This window comes from Grampus griseus (genome assembly GCF_964374135.1).
Source record: "Grampus griseus genome assembly, chromosome: 18".
In the NCBI taxonomy this organism is placed as follows: Eukaryota; Metazoa; Chordata; class Mammalia; order Artiodactyla; family Delphinidae; genus Grampus; species Grampus griseus.
This window is the reverse complement of record NC_139012.1, coordinates 64,036,214-64,062,315: the sequence shown is the minus strand read 5'-3', so window position 1 is coordinate 64,062,315 and position 26,102 is coordinate 64,036,214. Positions and strand designations below refer to the sequence as shown.

At 42.9% G+C, this 26,102-nt stretch overlaps 1 protein-coding gene across 1 annotated transcript in view; it reads right to left on the bottom strand.

The window, feature by feature from the left end:
- Positions 1-16,980, bottom strand: part of WDFY2 (WD repeat and FYVE domain containing 2) — a 176,092-nt gene extending 159,112 nt beyond the window's left edge. Inside the window, exon 1 of the mRNA XM_082676018.1 lies at positions 16,659-16,980. Coding sequence (XP_082532144.1) covers positions 16,659-16,795 — 137 coding nt within the window. The 5' untranslated portion in view covers positions 16,796-16,980. The remainder of the gene's footprint in view (positions 1-16,658) is intronic.
- Between the last annotated feature and the right edge of the window lie 9,122 nt (positions 16,981-26,102).

Genomic DNA, 26,102 nt, shown 5'->3' with positions numbered 1-26,102 from the left:
GTAAAATATGTACAAGATCTCTATGAGGAAAACTACAAAATTCCGGTGGGCAAGCTCAAAGAACTACTAAATAAATGGAGAGATATTCCATGTTCATGGATAGGGGGACTCAATACTGTCAAGATGTCAGCTCTTCCCAACTTGATGTATAGATTCAATGCAATTCAAATCAAAATCCCAGCAAGTTATTTTATGAATGTTGAAAAACTGCCTGTAAAGTTTATAAGTAGGAGTGAAAGACCCAGAACAGCCAACTCAACATAGAAAAAGAAGAATAAAAGCTGAAGGACAGATGCTACCTGACTTTAAGACTTTCTGTGAAACTACAGTAATCAAGACAGTGTGGTATGGGTGAAAGAATAGACAAATAGATCAATGGAACAGAACAGAAAGCTCAGAAACAGACCACTATAAATATAGTCAACTGATCTTTGACAAAGGAGCAAAGGCAATACAAGGGAGGAAAGACTGTCCCTTCAACAAATGGTGCTGTAACAAATGGACATCCACATGCAAAAGAATGAATCTAGACACAGACCTTACCCCCTTCACAAAAATTAACTCATAATGGACTATAACCTAAATGTAAAATGCAAAACAATAAAACTCTGTTATATCACTCCCAAGCCTATGCTTGGACCTAGCTCAGGAGGGGCCTGTGTTAGGAATGCCTGTAGCCCTTGCTCAGGTACATATCATTTGTAGTGAGCTCAGCAGACATCTCCCCCACTGGGGCCCCTATTTATGGAATGGCTAGCTCTTGTGGTTCTTATTTTGATCTCAGGATGCACTTCAGCAAAACACCATCAGGGAACTTTGAGAGACAAGATTTATAACTCACAGGCCTTGGAGGGTATACAGCACACCTAAGAGCCACACAGCAAGGTCACAGGTTGGGAGGGATGAGGGGGGAGAGCACATACAAGAGCAGACCTGGGGCCCTGCCTTTATTAGGGTCCAAGGGTGGGGTGTCTAGGGTTTCATGAATTCACTCTGTATTGGCTAATTTCAAGCATAAGAGTGGGAAATGGGATGCAGGAAGGGAGGAACAGGGTCACTCAGGTGGTCAGTTATCTAGCTACCCAGGGCTTTCTGAAAAAGGGACCTTCACAGGTGGGGGGCATCTAATTCATTATCCTGTTGTTTTGCTAGTAGCTCTGTCATACAGCTGGCAATGTTTTATTCAAGATAGATGTCATTGGGCCTCCCGGGTGGCGCAGTGGTTGAGAGTCTGCCTGCCGATGCAGGGGACACGGGTTCGTGCCCCGGTCCAGGAAGATCCCACATGCCGTGGAGCGGCTGGGCCCGTGAACCATGGCCGCTGAGCCTGCGCGTCCGGAGCCTGTGCTCCGCAACGGGAGAGGCCACAACAGTGAGAGGTCCGCGTACCGCAAAAAAAAAAAAAAAAAAAAAAAAAAAAAAAAAAGATGGATGTCATTTGAAATGGATGCCTCGGCAATTAAAAGCTTAATGTCAGGCACTTACACTATAAATTCCTAGAAGGTAACATAAGAGAAAATCTAGATGACTTCGGGTGTGATGATGCCTTTTTAGATACGACACAAAAGACACAATCCATGAAAAAAAAATTGATAAGCTGAACTTCTTTAAAATTAAAAACTTCTGTTCTGTAAAAAGGCAATATTGAGAGGATTAGAAGAGAAGCCACGAAGATTGGGATTGACATATACACACTGCTATATATAAAATAGATAACTAATAAGGGAACTCTACTCAACACTCTGTAATGGTCTATATGGGAAAAGAATCTAAAAGAGTGGATATATGTATAACAGATTCACTAGGCTATACACCTGACATTAGCACAAAATTGTAAATCAACTATATCCCAATAAAAAATTAAAAAAAAAAAAAAAAAGACGAGAAGCCACAGACTGGGAGAAAATACTTGCAAAAGGCACATCTGATAAAGGACTTTAACTAAAATAAAAATGGGCCAAACACCTTAACAGACACCTCACCAAAAAGAAAATCTACAGATGGCAAATAAGCTTATGAAGATACACTACCAGAATACTCTACTCTTTGACATCAAAGAAATGAAAATGAAATTAACAATAAAATACCACTACGTACCTATTACAAATACCCAAATCCAGAACTCTAACAACACCAAATGCTGGTGAGGATGCAGAGCAACAGGAACTCTCATACATTGCTGGTGCGAATGCAAAACAGTGCAGCCGCTTTGGAAAACAGTTTGGCACTTTCTTACAAAACTCCTGCCATACGATCCAGCAGTGGTGCTCCTTGGTATTTACCCAAAGGAGCTGAAAACTTCTGTCCACACAAAAACCTAAACATGGATGTTTACAGCAGCTTTATTGATAATTGCCAAAACTTGGAAACAAACAATTCAGTAGGTGAATGGGTAAACAAATTGGTACATTCAGACAAATGGAATATTATTTAGTGCTAAAAAGAAATGAGCCATGGACTTCCCTGGTAGCGCAGTCGTTAAGAATCCGCCTGCCAAGGCAGGAGACATGGGTTCGAGCCCTGGTCTGGGAAGATCCCACATGCCGCGGAGCAACAAAGCCTGTGTGCCACAACCACTGAGCCTGCGCTCTAGAGCCCATGAGCCACAACTACTGAGCCTGCGCTCTAGAGCCCATGAGCCACAACTACTGAGCCTGCGCTCTAGAGCCCATGAGCCACAACTACTGAAGCCCGCACGCCTAGAGCCCGTGCTCTGCAACAAGAGAAGCCACCACCATGAGAATCCCACGCACCACAAAGAAGAGTAGCCCCCCAACTTGCTGCAACTAGAGAAAGCTCGCAGGCAGCAACGAAGACCCAACGCAGCCAAAAATAAATAAATAAAATAAATAAATTTATTTTTTAAAAAAAGAAAGAAATGAGCCATCAAGCCATGAAGAGACATGAAGGAACCTTAAATGTATGTTACTAAGTGAAAGAAGCCAATCTGAAAAGCCCACATACCGTATGATACCAACTACATGACAGACATTCTGGAAAAAAGCAAAACTATGGAGAAAATAGAAAAGATTAGTGGCTGGGATGGGGTAGGGTGAGATGAATAGGCAGAGCACAGAGGATTTTTAAGGGCAGTGAAAATACTCTGTATCATATTATACATGGATATGTCATCATACATATGTCCAAACTCGTAGAATGTACACCACCAAGAGTGAGTCCTAAGTAAAATGTAGACTTTGGGTGACAATGATGGGTCAGTGTGGGCTCATCCTTGATTAAAGATGCACAGTTCTGGTGAGTGATGCTGATAGTGGGGAGACTACGCATGTGTAAGAGCAGGGATATGTGTGGGAAATCTACGTACCTCCCTCTCAGTTTTGTTGTAAATCTAAAACCGCTTAAAAAAATTGTCTTAAATTAAAAAAAAAGAGTAAGGTAGAATATTTTTTTAAAAGAAAACAAAAAATAAAACGGAGAGGGTAGGAGAACCACACCTGAGAACTATGAGAGCCCACAGACATATACGTACCTACAGATAACCCACACATCAGATTAAGCGTAACTAACCTCTCTAATTGAATTTGACCTTCTGGAGAAAAATTATTCATTCTTTCAAATTGTATAAAGATCTAAACTTTGAAATGTAAAGAGAACTTATTAAGCCACTCAAATATGAATTCAAAAATATTTCAAAAATCAGAATATAATGAAATAACCTAGCTAGTCCCAACACCCTTTCTCCCCAAACAAAATCTTCCTATAAAACATCAGACAGCTAGGATTTTCCAAGTCCCATAAGTGCCAATATCAATACTAAAGCAGATTACTGAGACTCTAACAACATGGGAAGCTTTTTCTTCTATGGCGGATAACTGACTCCAGAAAAATATTAATCCAGCTCTACACAATAAAAGGTAATAATGTTAATTTCAAGTTTTTCTAAAATTAGAATTTAAATGTATTTAAATATTATATTCATCTGCTTTTAAAATGAGGATAAAGAAGACAAAACTCTCTAAATTCAAAGTATATAGTCATGTTTTATATTTATGACCAGCTAAATGATAACAATCCTTAACATTTTTATAGGGCGTTTGATATATTAAGTATTTTCACATATATTATGTCATTTCAAACTATGAAAAATCAATTTCAGATGAGGATCAAAGAAGGTTGACTTTCCAAATGTCACAGAACTAGTGTAATGATGCTTGAGCACTCTTTCCAGAAGCACTAGGGAGAAAACTAAGGGAGAAAGGGAAAGAGAAACTGATTCAAAGACAAAGAAGAGACAAAGAAGAGTTAGAGAGAAAAGAGAGTTATTAAATAATTAGAAAACTAGTTTGGAGGAAGGGCAGCAAAAACCCTAATATTCCTGGAGGACTGGCTGGGACCCAACACTTATTCGTTTAACCCTCATAATAACACTATGAGGCTGGTGCTGTCTGAACTCCCATTTTACAGCTGGGAAGGTTTTGCAGAAATGGTTAAGATCACACAGCTCGGAGATGGCAGAGCCAAGAGTCAAACCCAGGCTTCTGGGACTTGGATCCCTGGCCTCAATCACTGTTACAAGGCGTCCAGAGAGGGGCAGGCTAGATGCCACGCCTAATTTACCAACACCCACCTTTATTTATACATTTATTTACTGTGTGTACAACATCAGGATCTCTTATGAAAGGTGTATTAATTTCCTCCCTCCACCTCTACCTAATTTTTTAAAAATACAGGCATTCTGGTTATCTTTCAACTTCTTCTCCTTCTTCTTCTTCCAAATACCAAGAAAACTCTAACCACTGACTCCATAAAAGGGAAAATACCTTTCAGATTCAGAGGAAAACAGGAAAGCTCTCTGGCTACTTACTGTGCCCTGTTTTCCCACCAGCAGGCAGCAGGGGCAGCACGGGCGTGGCCTCTCATGGCCTCACTCAGATGACCGTAGGCGAAGTGGGCAGATCAAGGGACCAACAGCAGGGGAACTTGCGGCCTGGCCCAGCTACATCTTCCCATTTGTCAAGAGAAGCCAACAAGCCAGACTTTTATGTGAAATCCAGATTTTAAAAACTTGGCTACTAATTCAAACTTCTAAAAACATTGTGTACAGACAAAATCTGTTTGCGGGTGGACCTCAGCCCACTAGCTGCTGGTTTATAATGCCCAGTCTTCCAGTGGAGGGCAGCTAAACTGGGGTAATTAAAATTTCATCCCTACCTCAAGGTATTCCCCATGGAAGACGCAGGATATACAGCCCTGGCCCTCCAGGAGACCAGCAGGGACAATGAACTCATCATTTCAGGACAAGGTGGCAAATGGAGCGAGAGAAAAGGCTGCAAAAGAGAACACAGAACCCACCAGTCACATACCTCCCCTGACCCCTGGCTTTCACAGAACAAGCTTGGGAAGCGGCAGTAAAAAGATGACAGAGTAACCCCACCTTGGCACATCTAGAGGAGATAAAGGGACTCAGAACTATATGAAACAAGCCAACAAAAATTCAATAGCCCCACTTTTGTGTATCCAAGGTGATTCTTAAAATAGTCAAGCCTTAATGGAACCACAGCAACAGGCATGGTGGTACCATAAACAAACAATAAAACTAACTTGTACTGAGCACCATCTATGCTCCAAGTACAATGCCACGTGCTACAGGAATATCATCTCATGTAAACCTCCAAACAATCCTGGGAGGAATCATTATTCCCAATTTATAGATAAAGAAACTGAGACTCTGAAATCCTGAAGTTTGGGAAAGAGCCAATCATTTAGAGCCAAATGATTCCTTTCCCATTAATTCGCTGACCCCGCTAGAGAGAGTCCAGCTATTATCATAGATACATAATGGCAAACAATCAAGAACAACACATTAGCTACAATAATTAAAAGTGTAAGGGGGTGGGGAGGTAGAATAGGTAAAGGAGATTGACACAAACCTCCAGTTATAAAATAAATAAACCATGGGGACGTAACACACAACATAAGAAATATGGTCAATAATACTGTAATAACTTTGTATGGGGACAGATGGTTGCTAGACTTAGCATGGTGATAATTTCATAATATATGCAAATGTCAATTCACTACGTAGTACACCTGAAAGTAACATAATATTGTACATCAACTGTATTTCAATTTTAAAGAAAAGAAAAAAAAAATTTTTTTAAGTATAGGGCAGGTATTAAAAGCAGAGATCCTCAAAATACAACACAGCCCATAGTAGGCCTTGTTTATGAGAATATAAGGTAGTTTCACAAATAAATATAAAAGAAAGCATAAGGACCATTCAATAGATGATGCTGGGGCTTCGCTGGTGGCGCAGTGGTTGAGAGTCCACCTGCCGATGCAAGGGACACGGGTTCGTGCCCCGGTCCGGGAAGATCCCACATGCCACGGAGCGGCTAGGCCCATGAGCCATGGCCGCTGAGCCTGCGCGACCGGAGCCTGTGCCCCACAACGGGAGAGGCCGCAACAGTGAGAGGCCCGCGTACCGCAAAAAATACATAAATAAATAAATGATGCTGAATAACAGCAACTTTTAGAAAAATCATTACATTCCTCAATTTACACCATCCAATGAAATACATTTCAAAATAAATCAAAAAGTTATTTTTTTACCAAATTATATAACTAGGATGAAAGAAAAATGAATATTCAATGAATCTCTGGGTAAAGAATTACGTTCAAAAATTAGGAATGATGGAAGAAATTTAAATTATAAAAAAGGATAGATGGTTAAACTAAATAGTAAACATTTTCTATATAAAAAGTAAAAAGGCAAACAATGGAGTATAAGACATATCTGGATACATAAGAGACACACGGTTAATATCCTTACTATATTTATAGAATATATATTTACAAAATATTGTTCAGAAGAACCAGGAGACTTCAATGGAGAAACAGAGGACAGGAACAGACAATTCACAAAAGGAGAAAATAACAAGTAAACAAGCAAACAGAAAAATATTCACAAGTCAGCCAAAACGTACAAATTAACATCAATGAAGTTCTACAATTTATCAAGAAAAAATTATTTTTTATTAATTTTTATTGGAGTATAGTTGATTTACAGTGTTGTGTTAGTTTCTGCTGTACAGCAAAGTGAATCAGCTATACATATAGCCACTCTTTTTTTTTTTTTTTTTTTTTTTTGCGGTACGCGGGCCTCTCACTGTTGTGGCCTCTCCCGTTGAGGAGCGCAGGCTCCGGACGCGCAGGCTCAGCGGCCATGGCTCATGGGCCCAGCCGCTCCGCGGCATGTGGGATCTTCCCGGACCGGGGCACGAACCCGTGTCCCCTGCCTCGGCAGGCGGACTCTCAACCACTGCGCCACCAGGGAAGCCCTAGCCACTCTTTTTTAGATTCTTTTCCCATATAGGTCATTACAGAGTATTAAGTAGAGTTCTCTGTGCTATACAGTAGGTTCTCATTAGTTATCTATTTTATATATAGTAGTGTGGTATATGTCAATCCCCATCTCCCAATTTATCCCACGCCCCCAGAAAAAATTGTAAATGATAATATCCATGGCTGTTCAGATGTGGCAAAACTAATACTTCATATGTCGCTGTAAATATTATAAAGTGGCACAACACTTTTGGAAAGCAACATGGCAATCTTCTTACAATTTTTCCTAAAGAAATAATCCAAAATCTGGAAAAAAAAAAAAAAACCTATATGCACAACCATGTTGTTCATCATAACATTTACAAAAGTGAAAATAAATAGCCAACAGTAGGTGACAGATAAATGATGATGCTGTACCCAATAGATTACCAGTACCTTGAGAGCAGGATATCTTATTCACAATGGGAGTTCCAGGGCCAAATTCATATAGTACAAGCTTTAAATAAATATGGGTGAATACTGAAGGAAAAGAAAAATATACAGCCACTTAAAATGATAATTAAAGACTAGGTAGCTGGTGGCACAATTTTAAGTGGGAGCAAGAACATTAAAGTGTATGATTACAGTCATATTTCTGAAAGTTGCATTAAAAAAACTGCTAGAAGGTAATACATAAAATACAAACAGTCATTGTGCTAAGAGATTTATGAGCAATTCTTCTTTATTATGGTTATATTACCTTTATGTAAAATGTAAACACACTCCAGAGGGATTATGATTACTTAAAATATAAATTGATCCTTAGAAACTGAGATTAAAAATTTAATAACATAAAAAATACATAAAATCCCCAAATAGCTCCACATTATAGGTAAATCCACCCAGCTAAAAAGAAAAGCACAGTCATATAGAGAGGTTAGCACCTGACATTCATAACTTAGATGAGATGTATCATTTCTGAGTCCTAACTCAGTAATAAATGAACACATCACAGGAAGTCAAAATGCAGCCACGTAAACAGCTGTTTTTGCTGCACTCCTGGTTTCTTCTGAACTCTCTCTGGCTGAAAGGGCTTAGAATAGTTATCTTCTGACACCAAGGCTTCCAATGAGACTAGGCCAATTCTCTAATCCATGGAAATTCAGAAAAGCAAGACAGGCCAGGAGTGGGGTAGGCTGGTGGGTACAGGTCCCTGAGTTGAACTGTATTTCCATCTCCTAGAAAACCAAAACTACATAGAGAGAAAAAGAGGATACAAAACTTCAACAGCTTTTCTAAGGCACTGTATTTCAAAACTGTGGTTTTCAACCCATTACAGGTCATGAAATCATTTGCCTGAGTCACAGCTAGGATTTTATGAAGGCTACAACAAAACAGAAAATATCAGTATGCGTGTCACCTTAAAAGGACACCATTTAATAAAATTTCCGTTTCAGTTACATATGTGTGTTTTGTGTCAGCGTACATGAGTCTTGGGTAGCAAATGCTAAATATAGTTCTTACTATGATTTATGGTCAAAACAGTTTCAAAAGCGTTACTCTAGACAATCCAGGCCCTGACTTAAGGCCCAGAAAACCACCCAGAGCTAAACTGCTTAGTGTTTGAAACTAAAGGATTTATCTGGAAATAAGAATGTAGTGAACCCAGTTCAACTAGGTGTTAGGCACCAATACAAGACAAACGGCTCTTTAATATTTCATCCAGGAATAAAGAACCGCCGCTATCCAAAGGCATCGTTTTACATCACCTCACAGAGCACATGCCACTTTTTTGCCCCCTCTGCACACTTTCTTCAGCTCCAGGTGTAGGATGATGGGTCTGCAGAGACTTTACACTTATCTAGTCCTTATGTGGGTACATCGCAGTGTCAGAGTCACAGCTAGGAAATCCTAGGCTCTCCTCTGCCAGATGGAGAAACTGAGGTTTACAGCAATGAAATGCCCAATGCCCAAGGTCAATGCAGGGTTGAGCGGAGAACAGACTCCCAGTCCAGTTCTTTTCCAAGATTCCTTAAATGAAAGGCACATGAGAGCACAAAGCAGCACTGCCTGCCAAGAGACAAGCAGGACGACTTTTTTTCTCTTTTGGTCTTGTTACTTACATCTCTGACTCAATTTTTCAGACTAATGACTAAATGAAGCATTTGGATGGGGAGGACCCCGGCCCTTTAAATAAAAAACAAAGTTAATGAGACTGCTTACTGAAGTTGCACCAGGGAAGTTATTTTTTCTGCATTAGGGAATTTCTAGGTTAATTGTGGCACTCTCCTTGGGAGACCTACTCACATAAAAATAAACGAGTGCTGCCTGCTTTTGAATTCCTTCTATTCTGATACTGTAATTGAGAAAAACAGCTTGGCTTGATGGTACGTATACACTGAATATAACTTAGTTTAGTGTTACAGATATCAAGAGATCACTACTTATTTTGTCTTAAAGCACCATTTACTTATTGATTTCTAAACGGTGCTGTTTTAATTTCCCCAAAGCTGTTACTTTGTAAGGACATCCAGACGGCTCTCGGCAACAAACATAAAATCTCTCCCTCTCAAAGGCAAATTCAAACTGAAAACAGAGCCAGCAAAAGATGCTGTGCAAGGAAAAAATAGTATTTCCATTTTTAAAGTTTTGATTTTGTTTGCCTGGAAAAAGATCAACTCTCTGAAGTCTCTTATGGCTACTACAGTCCTATGATTTTTTACCTATTTTTCTTTTTCAAAGTAAGTTTAGCAACACTTGAGATACAAGATAGCTGCTCAGGATTTCAAAATCTGAGAGTCACTCACTTTAGGAGCGTCAAACATTTTCCATTATCTTGCAATATCCAGATGAATGTATCCTGATTAAGATCTTTGAGCTCCTGGATAGAGTCTGGTTTAACGATGTAAATCAAGTAGGAAATTCAGAACCCTCAGGAGCTTTGGGGTCACTAGAAGCTAAGCCCCTCTAGCGAACCTCCTTAAACAGCTTTCCCATAGTGATTTTTTTCTTAAAAAGTCAATTTGTATTCTGACCTTTAGAGACCCAGAGGCAGCCTGTTTCCAGACAGATTTGCTGACATGAAGCCTGCCTCATGCTCTGAATTCAGGGTAAAGGTCTAATTTTCAAAATCATATGGGGCAAATTCCCATTTTGGAACCTTGAAACCAGCAATTACTACTTCCAAGTGATGAATCTCTAGTGCATAGTTGAAAGTTTATTAATTTTATGCCATTAAATAGAGACTTGACACACTCAAAAAATAGTTCAGATGGCTTCTAACTTTGTCAACTTCAGAGACCTCACGCCATCACTCTAGGAAGTCCTCAACTTTCAGAATTATGCTTGCACGTTGGGAAAAACTTTGATTTGCATTTAAAAAATGTTTTGATGCAAGTGTTATAAAATGCATGGTACATAAAACTCCATGAGCTCAACTGAACTGATCCAAGGTCTAAGTATTTAGTGAAAACTAATGGTTTCAACCAGAGAACCGAGATAGTGCAATTTCACAGTGAAAAGAATCAATGGTATGAGCCAATAGTATGAGGATTTATAAATGATATTTTAACATATCTTTTCAAGAAATAGTCATAAATGAACCTACTTACAAAACAGAAACAGAATCACAGACGTAGAAAACAAACATGGTTACCAAGGGGAAGGGGAGGGATAAATTGGGAGACTGGGATTGATACACATTACTATATATATTAAAAGAGATAACTAATGAGAACTTACTGTATAGCACAGAGAACTCTACTCAATACTCTGTAATGACCTATATGGGAAAAGAATCTAAAAAAGAGTGGCTATATGTATATGTATAACTGATTCACTTTGCTGTACAGCAGAAACTAACAGAACATTGTAAATCAACCGTACTCCAATAAAAATTATTACTCCAATAAAAAAAAGAAGAAGAAGAAATAGTCAAGTAGTGACTCTTAGAGTGGTTCAGAGTTGGGAAAAGGGACCTCCTTGGTGGTCCAGTGGGTAAGATTCCATGCTCCCAATGCAGGAGGGGACCCAGGTTCAATCCCTGGTTGGGGAACTAGATCCCACCTGCATGCCACAACTAAGAAGCCCACTTGCCGCAACTGAAAAAGATCCCACATGCCACAGCTAAAACCTGCCGCAACGAAGATCCCACGTGCCACAACTAAGACCCGGTGCAGCCAAAATGAATAAATAAATATTCCCCCCAAAAAAAAATCAGAGTTGGGGGGAAAAGGCCTTAAAGATTTTTAAAAACCCAAACCACTCTCTCATTCCAACCGCTTCCCACCCCTATCCCTTGTTGTAAACACTACCCTGGCCCAAAGTAAGGAGCTAAGCTTCTCTCAGGTTCAACTTAAACCTTTGCTCTAAGAAACTCACAACCTCCTCAGGCCCATTCCATTCCAAACAGCTGATAGATCAGTCATTGCTTAATCCATTCAATGAACATATATATGGGCTGCCTCCTCTGTGCTAGGCACTGGAGGTCAGACCATATATTGAGACAAAAATGAGACCTCCTATTACCCACTGCATGGTCCTATGTGCCCTTAGGGCCTACAGAGAACACAGATAACAATGTTGCCTAAATTGGTCCCGAATGAAGTCAGAATATAAGGTGGCAGTTCTCCACAGTCCCTCCCCGGGACTTTCCTGGCGGTCCAGTGGTTAAGACTCCATGCTTCCACTGCAGGGGGCACGGGTTCGATCCCTGGTCAGAGAGCTAAGAAACAGTGAGCTGCGAGTCGTGGCCAAAAATGAAAAAGCAAACTCCGCAGTCCCTCCCCATTACCCTCTCCCCTGCAGACCCCTCCCCATGGTCTCCTCCACAACACCCTGCCACCACACCCTCAGCTCTTTTTATCTCCCAAGAGAATTCCAAATTCTTGCACTCAGAGGTTTTGGGAATGTTCGCTATCACAATTACTCCTGTGGAGACACCAATTTTCCAGATTCCTCCAAGTGTGACACTCAGAGCTGAGTTCTGAATTCAAGCTGCATGGCTCCTGAGTGCATTCTTAACCAGTTCGTTCTAGTGCTTCTCAGTGCCCCAGGAGTTTTCTCTTCCCCCTCTAGCTAGAATGCCCCTTCCAACACCCTAGCTTTCTCACATGAACTTCTACTCATCCCGCAAGACCCACCTGGAGGAGAGCTCCTTGGTCTCTTCTCTAACCACTGCAAGCAGAGGAGATGCTTCGATGACCCCAGTGGATGGTGTTTGTACCCGTCTTCAACACATCTCCTTATATGAGATAAAAATCTTACCCCTTTTTACTCCTGGTGAAGGAACAATTTTCTATAACTGTCTAATAGTAATTACCTAGAGAAACTCTGTATGAATTCTAAGATTGCTGACTTGTGTTAAGATATGCATATAAATAATTTACAAAGTTAAAACGTCTGGACAGGGCTGGCTCCCACCTGGAGCAGTCTCTTCTGGTTTTCAACACTTGAAGAGGCTGCCACTGGACAAGGGAGCTGCAGGTGGCTTACCAGCTACCCTGGTAAGCTGCAGGCTAGAGATCGGTATTGACCAAAATAGACCCAAGATGTCTGTGAGGAAACTCCTAAGCAAGGAATGTTAAAATGGCAGTCACGGGCTTCCCTGGTGGCGCAGTGGTTGAGAGTCCGCCTGCCGATGCAGGGGACACGGGTTTGTGCCCCGGTCTGGGAAGATCGCACATGCCGCGGAGCAGCTGGGCCCGTGAGCCATGGCTGCTGAGCCTGCGCGTCCGGAGCCTGTGCTCCGCAACGGGAGAGGCCCGTTGAGAGAGGCCCGTGTACCACAAAAAAAAAAAAAATGGCAGTCACTCAGAAGAGACAGTCCAGACAGAAGCTGGGAAATGAGGAACCCAATGTACCAAAGTTGGGCATATCCTTTGGAGACAGAATCCAGCTACAACCAAAGCAAAGACAGACTCAGATAAGGACAGTGAGTTCTGAGAACAAATTCCATTTTATGATAGCACCACAAATCTATACTTGTAAGTCAGACTGTTTTTATATTTCTTCTTCCTTTTCTTTTTTTTGGCTGTGAGGTGAGGCTTACAGGAGTTCCCCAACCAGGGACTGAACCCAGGCCATGGCAGTGAAAGTGCTGAGTCCTAACCACTAACCACTAGACCACCAGGGAACTCCCGTTTTTATATTTCTTCTATTTCCTTATATTTTCTCCCTTGGTATCCAGTAAAGGTCCAGGCTGTCTTAACTGTGCTCAGATGAACTGAGGGTAAGGGTTTTTACCACTCTTGGGCCTGAAGATTAGAATATCACCAGCCCACGACTAACGGCAGCCATAGGGTGCAAATGGTAGTCCAAGTGGAAGAATCCTCCAAAGGTAAGTAAAATTTAGGGAACAACAATGGCTGTGGAATCCAGCTACTCTTCCCCATCTAAAAATTCTCTTTTCAATATTAAATCTTAGAGTTTGTGGTTTTATTTTCTTCTAAAATCTGCCCCCCCCAAATAAATTGTGAGTATCTTGAAAGGACCTTGTCATTTTCACCAATGAAGTGTACACATGTGCTTAGAACACAGTAGGGACTCAAATGTTTGTTGATGGAATGAATGAAGCAATGCATTGACTTTCAGATTTTTAAGGCACTTTTAAGGCCATCCAGTCCAATCCTTTTCCGTACATTTGTCCAACAGAACTTTCACAGGTTGTCATAAAGTTCATTCAAACAAATATCAATGAAATGTCTACAACAGTTAAGATGCTGTGCTTTCAGGAACGAGAAAAAGACCAGTCACCAACACAACAAATGTTTCTTGAGGGCCTACTGTGTGCCAGCCACCATACTAGGCCTTACAGATATTACAATGAGTAAGACACACATAGCATCTTAGGGAATTCATGGAGAAGAAGATAAATGGATAACAAGTACCTATAACACTGTTATAGATGGAAAATGTTAAGCGTTTTCAAAGGCTATTGGGAATCAGAGGTCAAAAAGGAAAACCAAGGTTTCAAAAGAACTTACGGGACACTGCCATTCAGGAATGGGACAATATTCTGTGGCTTAACCTTACAGTTCAGGAATGAAAACTACTAGTTTCTAACTGAAGTGGTTGATGGAAATGGCTTGGTAGGTTTTGATGAAAATCAATATTCTCTCTTCATATCTTGATAATGATAATTATGTCAACTGACAGTGACACTGGATTTTGAAAAGCAAGAATACAGATCAGTTCTCTTTTAATAGAAGCCATAAACGAAACTGAGCTCTAAATAACAAAGTTCTTGTCACATGTGACTATATGACCTACAGAAACATAGACTGGTCAACTTGAGTAATAATAAAAAGATATGTAAAGAATAAATCCTAGCCTTACTTATTTAACAGCAACTGCATAATAAAATATCTTCTATTACTTACACTGTAAACTAGGAAAGTGAAAATTAAGCTTAATAAATAGCTAAACATTATTGCATTTATGTTGTCCCATAATCAAATGAAACTTATCTTCACTCTCTGTCATATACGCGACTTCAGCTTCTCCAAATACTCTGAAATGCACCCCGACTAAAGCTGTTTCCTTCAGGATAAACACAGTGAAATGGAAATCAGAAGACAGGAGCCAGGTCTGGCTCCGCCACTAGTTACATGAATTTGGGCAGGTAAATTCTCTGGCCTAATTTTCTCATCTGTAAAATGAAGCTGTTACAGCAAATAACCTCTAAGATCCCTTTGAACACTTAGGGGAAAAAAAAAAAAAAAAAACCTATGAAAACTAACCTCTACTCCCAAAGCATCAACCAAAGCAAAAAGTTTCAAAACTAATTATTAAAGGAGCTTAGGTTTAGCTACCTTTCTGCCTCTCTTCCTTGATTCAACAAACTTACTTATGAATTTCCTACCGCAGTTCGGTTGAGCAGTTTCATCTCCAGTAGTTACAGAGAAAGTGATGTCTATCAATATATTCTTTTTAAAACACGATTCTGTGACAAAGAATTTCTAAGTCCAGAAGCAATCTCTTTTGTAGAATTTTGCCTCCATGGAAAAGTTAAACACTCATAAGCCTTCTTCGTGAATTTCAAATGGTTTCTACATCCATGTATTCCACTGCAGCCATGAATTTCTTCTGTTCTTGGCAGACTGCTTGCCATTGGTGTATGTTTACAATGTTTTCCCTTGAATCTGCACAGGAAGTGAATCAGGCACCATTTGGCCATTTGTATGGAGTATGATGTAGACAAAAATATGTCATTAATATAGTCATCCTAGTTATACTGAAGAACCTATGATATGAATAGACCTATCAGGCATATTTTTTGAAGCCACATTGTATGCAAAGCACTGAAATGACTATAAAGACAGTATGAACACTTTGTTGCTTTACCTTTGCCTGGAAATTTTACAAGTCACCAAGAAAAAAATATTTTCTACCTCAGCATAATTTGAACTTACATTAAGAAAACGTAACTCCTATTTTAAGGTTAAAAGCTCCTTGACATATACCTCTATAATGTGACATTTTTTAGAATACTAGTTGATATTATAAAAGCAACAATTCCAGATCAAAACCATAACTACTATATTCAAGCTTCATTCCTCTGGAAACTAGCTTCATCTGCATAATTTCTGCATTAAAGGTCATTAAGTGAAAGCAAAAAACGCACTGTCTGAAAAACAAGGGAGAATACTAAAGGCAGAACAACTAGTTCTACTTCGGCAAATTAAGCAAAATTAGGCAAAAAGAAAGGAAGCAAGCAAAGGGAAGGAACTCAAGAGCTATTTGCAGCAGTGGTCCCTTGAAAGTTCTAGGAGCTTCCCCTTGAGCTTGAAGAGACAAGGAGGGCAAAGCACAGAAGTCACCTCTCCTGGGCAGAAGCCCTAATACTCTTCACAACTTGCAATATTCATTGAATTCAGTGTAAGATGTCTGGGAGATCTGGATTCGGTGGGAATGTCTGGGAGAAGGGAGTGGCATTTGCTTTCCTGGGTCTGGAGCCTTAAGAACTATACCAGAGTTCTCAAAACCTCTTAGTTATGTCACACAAGCGGCTTGGAGCATCCTCCCCACGCACACACCTGCAGGGCCGGGCAGCTCCACCCTCTCCGCTTCCTGTCCTAGGAGCTGGACCAAGGTCCAGTGGCCGGTGCACCGTTAGTCCAAGGGCCACCCTGGCCCCGGCAGGCGCCACCCGGGCAAGGCCAAACAGAACGCCGCTGTCCGGGCTCCGCTTTCCGGAGCCACGCAGCGGCGGCCACGCGCAGCTGGACACCGGCAGCACCAGGATGCGCATTATAATAACAACTTGGGAGAGCGCTCTACACTCGCGCCGACGTGGAGGCACAGCCCCTGAAGCGGGCTCTGGGACCGCCGGCGCGTCCCGCCCCTCCTCGCGGCCGAGGGGCAGCGGTTCGTACCTGTCCTCCGAGACACTGATGACGCCCTCCTCCTTGGGCACGATCACGGCCATATTCACCACCTCCTGAGACCCCTCGACCCGCTGCAGCAGGATCGGCTTGCGGGTCAGCGGCTTGGGCTGGATCTCTGCCGCCATCGGAGGAGGGGGCGCACTGCGGGCGCCGCCGCCAACTGCGCCGCGGGGTCGAGCTGAGGAGACCGCTCGGGCACGGGCACAAGCTGAGACAGGGACTCTGGTTGGCCGGAGCGGGCCGCCGGGGACCCGCGATCATAGCCTGGCCGGCGCTCCCGGGAACGACTCCGCGCTCCCGGCTTCGGGCACCGAAACCTCCACGACCGGCGCTGCCACCCGGCACCACCACCGGAGGAGGGGGCGGAGAGCCGTGGGGGCGGGGCCGGCGGGGGCGGAGCCTGCCGCAGGGGGTGGCCGCTGGTGGGCGCCAGGGCGGCTGCACTTCCGGAAGGGTGGTGGAGGAGGAGGGGAAACTGAAAAAGGAGGCGGGGCGCTGGCGGCCCAATGCGCATGCGTCAGGCCACGAGCCCATTTCCACCCCGCCCCTCCGCCATTCCCGAAGCCGCGCGGCACCGCCTCTAGAACGCATGCGCCTTCCGTGATCCGCGGCCTCCTCGCCACCTTCCACACCCAGTATTTAGTCCCCTCCCTCTTTAATCTCCCGTGAACGCGCGCGTACACATTCCTGGGAACGCGCTTGCCAGTGGCCCCGCCCACTCCGAAATCCCTGAAAAGGGGGCGGAGGTGGGGCGGGGAAAAGCGCGCCTGGGCGAGGCCGGAAAGAGAAGTATCCCGCAGGAAGGAAAAAAGCTGAGCTAGTGGGGACGTGACTGGGCATGCGCCCGAGTTACCTGTCCGGCGCGGCCTTGCAATGAAGCGTGGTTTACAGCTCCCAAGACGCACCAGCCACAGGCCTCCGATTGGCACCCCCACGGGCTTCTGGGAGTTGTAGTTTTTCAGAGCCTTCGCTTCCTTGTCCTGAAATGACCTATCGCCCACTTCTCACCGCTCCTGGCCTGAGGGGCTCCGCGGCCTCCCGGGCGATTGGCCGAGTCACGGCTGGGTCTGGCCTCTAAGGCAGGGAACTGAAGGGCAGCCATCGCGGAGCAGACAGTCGCTACGGCCCTGCCACTGCACATAATAGTGGAGCTCCAGGAGTGGGAAAAGAAGAAAAGCTGTCATGCAAGCATCCTTGATAGAGGTTAGAGATGATTTGTAGTGTTAACCTCCTCGTTTTCTTAGATGGTTAAGTTACTAGACCAGGATTACTTTAGCTTCAAGTCAGGGCTATAGCACCCCCAGACTTGAACTCAGGCGCCCCTGCTCCTGACTTCTTCCCATTCCCCAGTAATCCTTCCTTTCTAGATTGCTCCAGAGACGATGGATAGAGTAATCTGTGATTTGTGAATGCATGTTAGGTGCCTGGCAAAGGGCCTGGCATGCGGAGTAGTTGGTTATGTGATAATCCCACTAAGCCCTTCCACAGTTAACAAGCTAGCTGAGGAGTGGTCATGGTCTCTGTGGTGTAATTGGGCTGGCAAGGGCTCTGAAGGTGAGAAAAATAATATGCCAGAGCTAGACAAGGAATGGGACAGGCCGCGTAGAAATGCATTTTATAAGGCAGGTTTTTGGGCAGCCGAGGCGGTAGGTAAGCTGGACCTGTCTCAAAGCACAGTGCAAACAGGGCTTTCCACTTCTCTGAGCCTCCAGTTCCCCATCTGCCAAGTGGAGGATAATAACACCTACCTTGGGTTGTTGTGAGGCTTACAAGTGACAGATTTTAAGTGCCTTCATACACAGTAGGTTCTTTAAGATTCCAGGAATTAGGACATGGACATATTCAGGGGGACATTATTCAGCCTGCCACAGTGGTTTTAAATACCATCCGTAAGCTCCTGACTCCCATGATAATCTCTACCCTGACCACATTTCTAACTCCAGGCTCATGTATCTAAAGCTACTCCACTTTGTCACTTAACTGTTTAATAGGTGTTCCAAACATTCCCAAATAGTATCTTTAAATCTACTGCATCATTCACCCACTTGTTCAAAACTAACTTCCTAGGAGTCATCCTTGACTCTTCTCTTTTCCTTCACAATTCTATCCAGACCATTTAGAAGTCCTATCAGCTCCACCTCCAAAGTATATCTTGAATTTTCCCATTTATATCATCTCCACCCCAGTCCAAGTCACCATAATCTCTGGCCTCTACTACCATGGTAGCCTAACTGCTTTCTCTATTTCTTCTCTTGAACCCATACAATCCATTTTTATCAAAGTAGCCAGAAGGATTTTGTTTTAAAATATAAACCAGATCAGTTCCTCCTCTGCTTAAAACACATCGTTGGCTTACTGTTGCACTCGGGATGAAACGCCTCTCCAACCTCACCTCTTCTGCTCAGTACTTTCCAAGCTCTGGCTTGGAAATTCCCCAGAAACACCAACCTCCTTCCTCCTGGCGGCCTTTGCACCAACTGTGTTCACCTCTCGGCTACTTTCTTCTCACCACTCAGGCTTCAGCTCCGATGTTAGCTCCTTAAAGAGTCCTGACCTTCCAACCGAACCCTACTTCTTCATAACACTCGTTGTCATATCACCCGGGTTTGTTTTCTTCACAGTACTTACTTCTGCCCAAAATAATCTTGTGTGTTTCTTATTTAGTTCTTAGTCTTCCTCTTCCAGAAGAGAAACACTGGGAGAGGAGAGACCTGTCTGCCTGTTCATCGTTGTATTCCTAGCTTTTAGAATAGTACCTGGCATATCAGGAGGCATGTTGTTAAGTATTTGTTAAATAAATGAATAGAAAGGCCATTCAGGATTTGTTTAACTCTGTTCCACTAGAGCATAATGGAAAGACTGGTATCTGGAACTTGCCCTAATTCCTGGGATCGGGTGATCCTTGGGAGAAGACACAAAACTGCAGATGATATCCAGCAGGCAGACGATAATAGCGGTATGGTAAAGGCAACAAGTGATTAATTGGTACCCAAGAGAAAGGCCTAGCATGAGATACATGAGGTGTACTAATAGGCAGGTGAGAGGAAGGTAGTAGTTACAGTAGTTCTTAAACGTTTTAGGTCACAGACCTTATGAAAAACCAGTTGAATATTACAGATCAACTGGAGTGGGGGAGTGTATGTATATGTACACTTATATTTTACGTGCAATTTTACGTGCAATTTCGCAAGGCACACAAGTATCAGAGACCCAGGTTGGGAACTCTTGCTAACTCTCAGGAAATCTAAGACCGCTTAGCCCCAATTCCCCACCCTCAGGAAAGGGCATTCTAATGGAGATTAAAGACGGAACGAAGTAGACTACTGCTAGAAAAATGATTCTCAAACTCCTTTGTTCATATTCCACCTTAAAGAATTTTGAAGAATTTCAGTATATAAATTTAAATATTCCAAAAAGTCTGAGTTGTAGCATCTTGTAAATATTAACATTTGTTGTAAATAGTTCACGCTTGATGATCTTTTATTGATTTCCCTGTAATACTATCTGAAACAAACAAAAAAAATGTATATATATTTAAATTCTACGATTTACTTAATATACTAAGGCCATAAATCTCTGATTTTTAAAAGTTTCTTCTACATTAACTGATCCTTACAATTGTTAGTACACAATAGGTCAAAACAACATAAGTCTATTAGAAATGTATATAAAAATTATTAAACATAAAAAGTAAATTTTAACTAGAAATGTTTAATGAAAATTATTATTCAAGATGAACAAGGCTACGTTTTTACATTCCCCTGTATCCAAGGATAAATAATGATTTACTGATAGAATTAAGAGGATTCAGGATGAATTCTGTTCCTATATTTTATCTTGTAAATATAAGGGCTAAGAAATCTCATTTATATAAATATTGGGTTGGCCAAAATATTCGTTTGTTTTTTCCATACGATGGTTTGTTGTCTTTAACTTCAGTCAAAACAATTTTGTTAGATTGTATGTGACAGCTGTCATATCAGCGTGCATTTAAAAAAAGACATCAAAATTGGTGAATTTTTGTGTAGCCATTTTAATATTGAAGATGGAAGAAAGAAAGCAACATTTTCAGCCATTTATGCTTTATTATTTCAAGAAAGGTAAAAAAGATTTGTGCAGTGTATGGAGAAGGTGCTGTGACTGATCAAACATGTCAAAAGTGGTTTGCCAAGTTTCATGCTGGAGATTTCTCGCTGGACGATGCTCCACAGTCAGGTAGACCAGTTGAAGTTGATGGCAATCAAACCGAGACATTAATTGAGAACAATCAACAATATGCCATGCAGGAGTTAGACGACATGCTCAAAATACCCAAATCAAGTGTTGAAAATCATTTGCACCAGCTTGGTTAAGTTCATCACTTTGATGTTTGGGTTCCACATAAGTTAAGCGAAAAAAACCTCCTTGACCGTATTTCCGCCAGCAAATCTCTACTTAGACGTAATGAAAACGTTCCGTTTTTAGAACCAATTGTGACAGGTGATGCAAAGTAGATACTGTACAATAATGTGGAACGGAAGAGATCGTGGGGCAAGTGAAATGAACCACCACCAACCCCACCAAAGGCCAGTCTTCATCCAAAGAAGGTGATGTTGTGTATATCGTGGGATTGGAAGGGAGTCCTCTATTATGAGCTCCTTCCGGAAAACCAAATAATTAATTCCAACAAGTACTGCTCCCAATTAGACCACCTGAAAGAAGCACTCAACAAAAAGCATCCCGAATAAGTCCACAGAAAACACATAATCTTCCATCAGGATACCACAAGAACGCACGTTTCTTTGATGACCAGGCAAAACCTGTTACAGCTTGGCTGGGAAGTTGTGATTCATCCACCTTATTCACCAGACATTGCACCTTCGGATTTCCATTTATTTCGGTCTTTACAAAATTCTCTTAATGGAAAAAATTTCAATTCCCTGGAAGACTGTAAAAGCACCTGGAACAGTTCTTTGCTCAAACAGATAAAAAGTTTTGGGAAGATGGGATTGTGAAGTTGCCTGAAAAATGGCAGAAGGTAGTGGAACAAAAGGGTGAATATGTTGTTCAATAAAGTTCTTGGTGAAAATGAAGAATGTGTCTTTTATTTTTACTTAAAAACCAAAGGAGGGCTTCCCTGGTGGCGCAGTGGTTGAGAGTCCACCTGCCGATGCAGGGGACACGGGTTCGTGCCCCGGTCTGGGAAGATCCCACATGCCGCAGAGCGGCTGGGCCCGTGAGCCATGGCCACTGAGCCTGCGCATCTGGAGCCTGTGCTCCGCAACGGGAGAAGCCACAACAGCGAGAGGCCCGCATACTGCAAAAAAAAAAAAAACAAAAAAAACCAAAGGAACTTTTTGGCCAACCCAATATATGTGAGTGGAACGAGTCTTGTTATATCAGTGCTACTCAACTCTTTGAATTCTTTCTGAGTTACATGTCAAAAATCACATTGTCAAGAGAAAATTTTTGCAAATCATATATCTGACAAGGGACTTATATCTAGAATATATAAGTAACTCTTACAATTCAATAGTAAAAAGACAAATAAACCAATTTTTAAATTGGCAAAGAATCTGAATAGACATTCCCGCAAAGAATATATATACATGACGAATAAGCACATAAAAAGATGATCAACATTATTAGTCATCAAGGAAATGCAAATCAAAACCACAATGAGGGGCTTCCCTGGTGGCACAGTGGTTGAGAGTCCGCCTGCCGATGTAGGGGACACGGGTTCGTGCCCTGGTCCAGGAGGATCCCACGTGCCGCAGAGCGGCTGGGCCCGTGAGCCATGGCCGCTGAGCCTGCGCGTCTGGAGCCTGTGCTCCGCAACGGGAGAGGCCACAACAGTGAGAGGCCCGCATACAACAACAACAACAACAACAAAAAAAAAACCACAATGAGATACCACTTTCCAACTATTAGGATGGCTAAAATAGAATACAGATAATAACAAATGTTGACAAAGATATGGAGAGGTTGGGGCTTCCCTGGTGGCGCTTTTGGTGGGAATGTAAATTGGTGCAGCCACTATGGAAAACAGTATGAAGTTTCCTCAGAAAATAAAAAACAAAACTACCATATGATCCAGCAATTTCACCCCTCGGTATTTTGCTGAAGAAAACAAAAACATTAATTAGAAAAGATATATGCACCCCCATTTCTGCTTTATAGAATTCAAAACCTCTTAAGAGGAGCCAAAATATCCTTGTTTCTTCTCCCTTATCAGGAATACTTATAAAGAAGGCCAGAAAGATCTGTGAGTTAACTTGCCTTAGAAACCATTAGTTTCCCCCTAAGGGGGATAGGGGAAATCCCCTAAGGGGATGGAGGGTGAGTGAAATGGTGAAGGTAGTCAAAAAGGTACAAACTTTCAGTTATAAAATAAATGAGTCCTGGGGATGTAACGATGCAGTATTCTCATCCCAAGGGGAAAAAAATTGTAGCTATGTGTGGTGATGGATGATAACTAGACTTGTGATCATTTCACAATATATTCAAGTATTGAATCATGATGTAGTACACCTGAAACTAAGACATCAGTTATATCTCGATACAAAAATTTCCACCAAATCAATATTTTTTTAATTTTTATTTTTTAAACTTAGTTTTGGAGGCATTGTGTCTTCCTTGCTGCGCACGGGCTTTCTCTAGCTGTAGCAAGCGGGGGCTGCTCTTCTTTGCAGTGCACAGTCTTCTCATTGCAGTGGTTTCTCCTGTTGCAGAGCACGGGTTCTAGGCACGCGGGCGTCAGTAGTTGTGGCGCTCAGGCTTTAGAGCGCAGCCTCAGTAGTTGTGGAGCACGAGCTTAGTTGCTCAGCAGCATGTGGGATCTTGCCAGACCAGGGATCGAACCTGTGCCCCCTGCACTGGCAGGCGGATTCTTAACCACTGCGCCACCGGGGAAGTCCCCAAATCAATATTTTTGTAGTACCTTTTTGTTGTTGTTTTTACCCCATGCAAAGCACCACAGTAAGACATGGAATGAGGAAAGTCTATGAGATGGGAGAACATCTGACATAAATGCAGGCAGATCCTCAGGCAAATTGGCTTTAGGGAAAAAGTACCTATAAAAGTTGAGGATCTGGGGGACTTCCCTGGTGGCGCAATGGTTGAGAGTCCACCTGCTGCTGCAGGGGGTGCGGGTTCGTGCCCCGATCCGGGAGGATCCCGCGTGCCGCAAAGCGGCTGGGCCCGTGAGCCATAGCCGCTGGGCCTGCGCGTCCAGAGACTGTGCTCCGCAACGGGAGAGGCCGCAGCTGTGAGACGCCCGCGTACCGCAAAAAAAAAAAATTGAGGATCTGGAGGATCTGGAAATGAATACCCTTATAATGATGTGTGTCCGTGTACCACTTGACAAGTTTTCACGGAGCAGAGCTCCACAGGCCACAGTTTGGATACCACTGATCTAGGAAACAGAAAGGGGGCTGCCACTCCAGCAGGACATGGAGCTTTTAGGGAAGCATTAAACAAGAAGAATTGTGCTTAATAATTGGACAAGGCAACTTCTTTTGCATTGATTCCTCACTCTTGGAAGGCCAATTATAGGAAGCAAGGTGAGTCCAGGGAAAAGGGTCAGAGCTGAGTCCAAAGCTTTTCCTAATAGTAAGCAGCATGTATTTTTCTGGCTCATCCTCAGCAGTCTAGTCTGGCAATAGAAAGCTGGGCAGGTGTAAATAGTAAGAAACATATACCCTGGCCTCTGCCCTGGTGTCTGACACAGAACTCTGAAGACCCTTGTAGTTTCCTAAGTGATAAGAGCACTAGGGACATCTCTTGTTCTAGTGAGGGCTGGTCACCAGAAAGACCAAGCTGTGATTAGAAGCTTGCAGATGCACTGCCCCCCTCCACCCACCCGCCATGAGGGGAGAGGGGCTGGAAGTGGAGTTCATAATTGCTCATGCCTATGTGAGAAAGCCTCCACAAAATCCCCAGGGTAGGGAGTTCAGTGCGCTTCCAGGCTGGTGAGAACATTCACACCAGGAGGGTGATGGACCCCAACTCCACAGGGACAGAAGCTTCTGCACTTTGGGCCCTCCCAGATCTCATCCTATGTATCTCTTCATCTGGCTCTTCATCCGTATCCTTTATCAGATGCTTTAATAAACTGGTAAACATAAGTGTTCCCCTGAGTTCTGTGAGCCATTCTAGCAAATCAATTGAATTAGAGGAGGGGGTGGTGGGAACCTCTGATTTGTAGCCAAATTGGACAGAAGTGAGGGTGACCTGGAGACCTACTACTTTCAGTTGGCGTCTGAAGTGGGGGGCAGTCTCATGGGACTGAGCCCTTAACCTGTGGGAACTGGTGCTCTCTCCGGGTAGACAGTGTCAGAATTGAATTAAAGTAGAGGACACCCAGCTGGTGTCAGAGAATTGCTTGATGGGAGAATAACCCCACACATCTGGTGTCAGAAGTGTGCATGCGGAAGTTGTGTGAGAGTAAAGGAGAAACACAGGAGAAGAACTGGATTTTCCCTAATGCAGCAGGGATCTGGGGATCCGGCCTCATCAGATGAAACCCACACTTAGCGAGAGGGGTCTGGGATACTGGTGTGAGAGCCAGAGGCAGTCAGTGAGCAGCGAGGACATCGGAGAGGCAGCTCTGCACCCACCTCCAGGCTTGGGTTCAAGAGCAGGGCATTCAAATCTGAGGTGACAACTTAGGAAAGCAAGATAGGGCCCGGGTCTCAAGGACTGGTGTTCTGAGTAGGAGGCCTGGACAGGGTCCTAGGTGTCAAAACTAGGGCGCAAGGTGGGAGTAGAGCCTCTTACCAGTGTGTCCTTTAGCAAGTCACTGAATGTGTTGGAGCCCCCCTTTCTTCATCTGTAACATTACAACACCAAACTCCCAGAGTTGTTGTGAAACAAGAATAAGGTCATTCATCTGAAGGAAGAGGCCAGCATCTGGCAAGTAGCTCCTCTGAAGGAAGAGGGGAAAGCTGAGAAGGACTTGGAAGGAGACCACAGGGAAAACATGGGGACAGAAGAAAAGGGGTGGAGATGATGACTTAGTCTCAAAACAAAGGAGAAATCTAATGATCAGAACTGGGTCACAGGTCAGGGCCACAACATCTTGCAGCAGAAGTCCCAACTTTTCAAAGGGCAAAAATCTGAGAATAGAGATTCCATCTTTATTGGAAGTCCACACTTACTGGAAGTCTAGCATTCATTGTTTTGAATTCTGAATTTTCTTGCTGACTCAAATATGCATTTGTGGGTCCCAGGCAGGCTCACAAAATCCCTGCAGTGCAGAACTAGCAGTCCTTTGGCCTAGGACTTCCATGACGAATGATACTTCTCCGGAAGAATATCTTTTAAATTACATCCAGGAACATCAGATAAACATCCCTCCATTTGTTTCCCTCCTCCCTTCCTTCCCCATTCCCTTCCCAGCAGCAGGCACTAGGACTCCCTCGGCAACAAGGGTTTTTTGCTTCTGAAACCCGG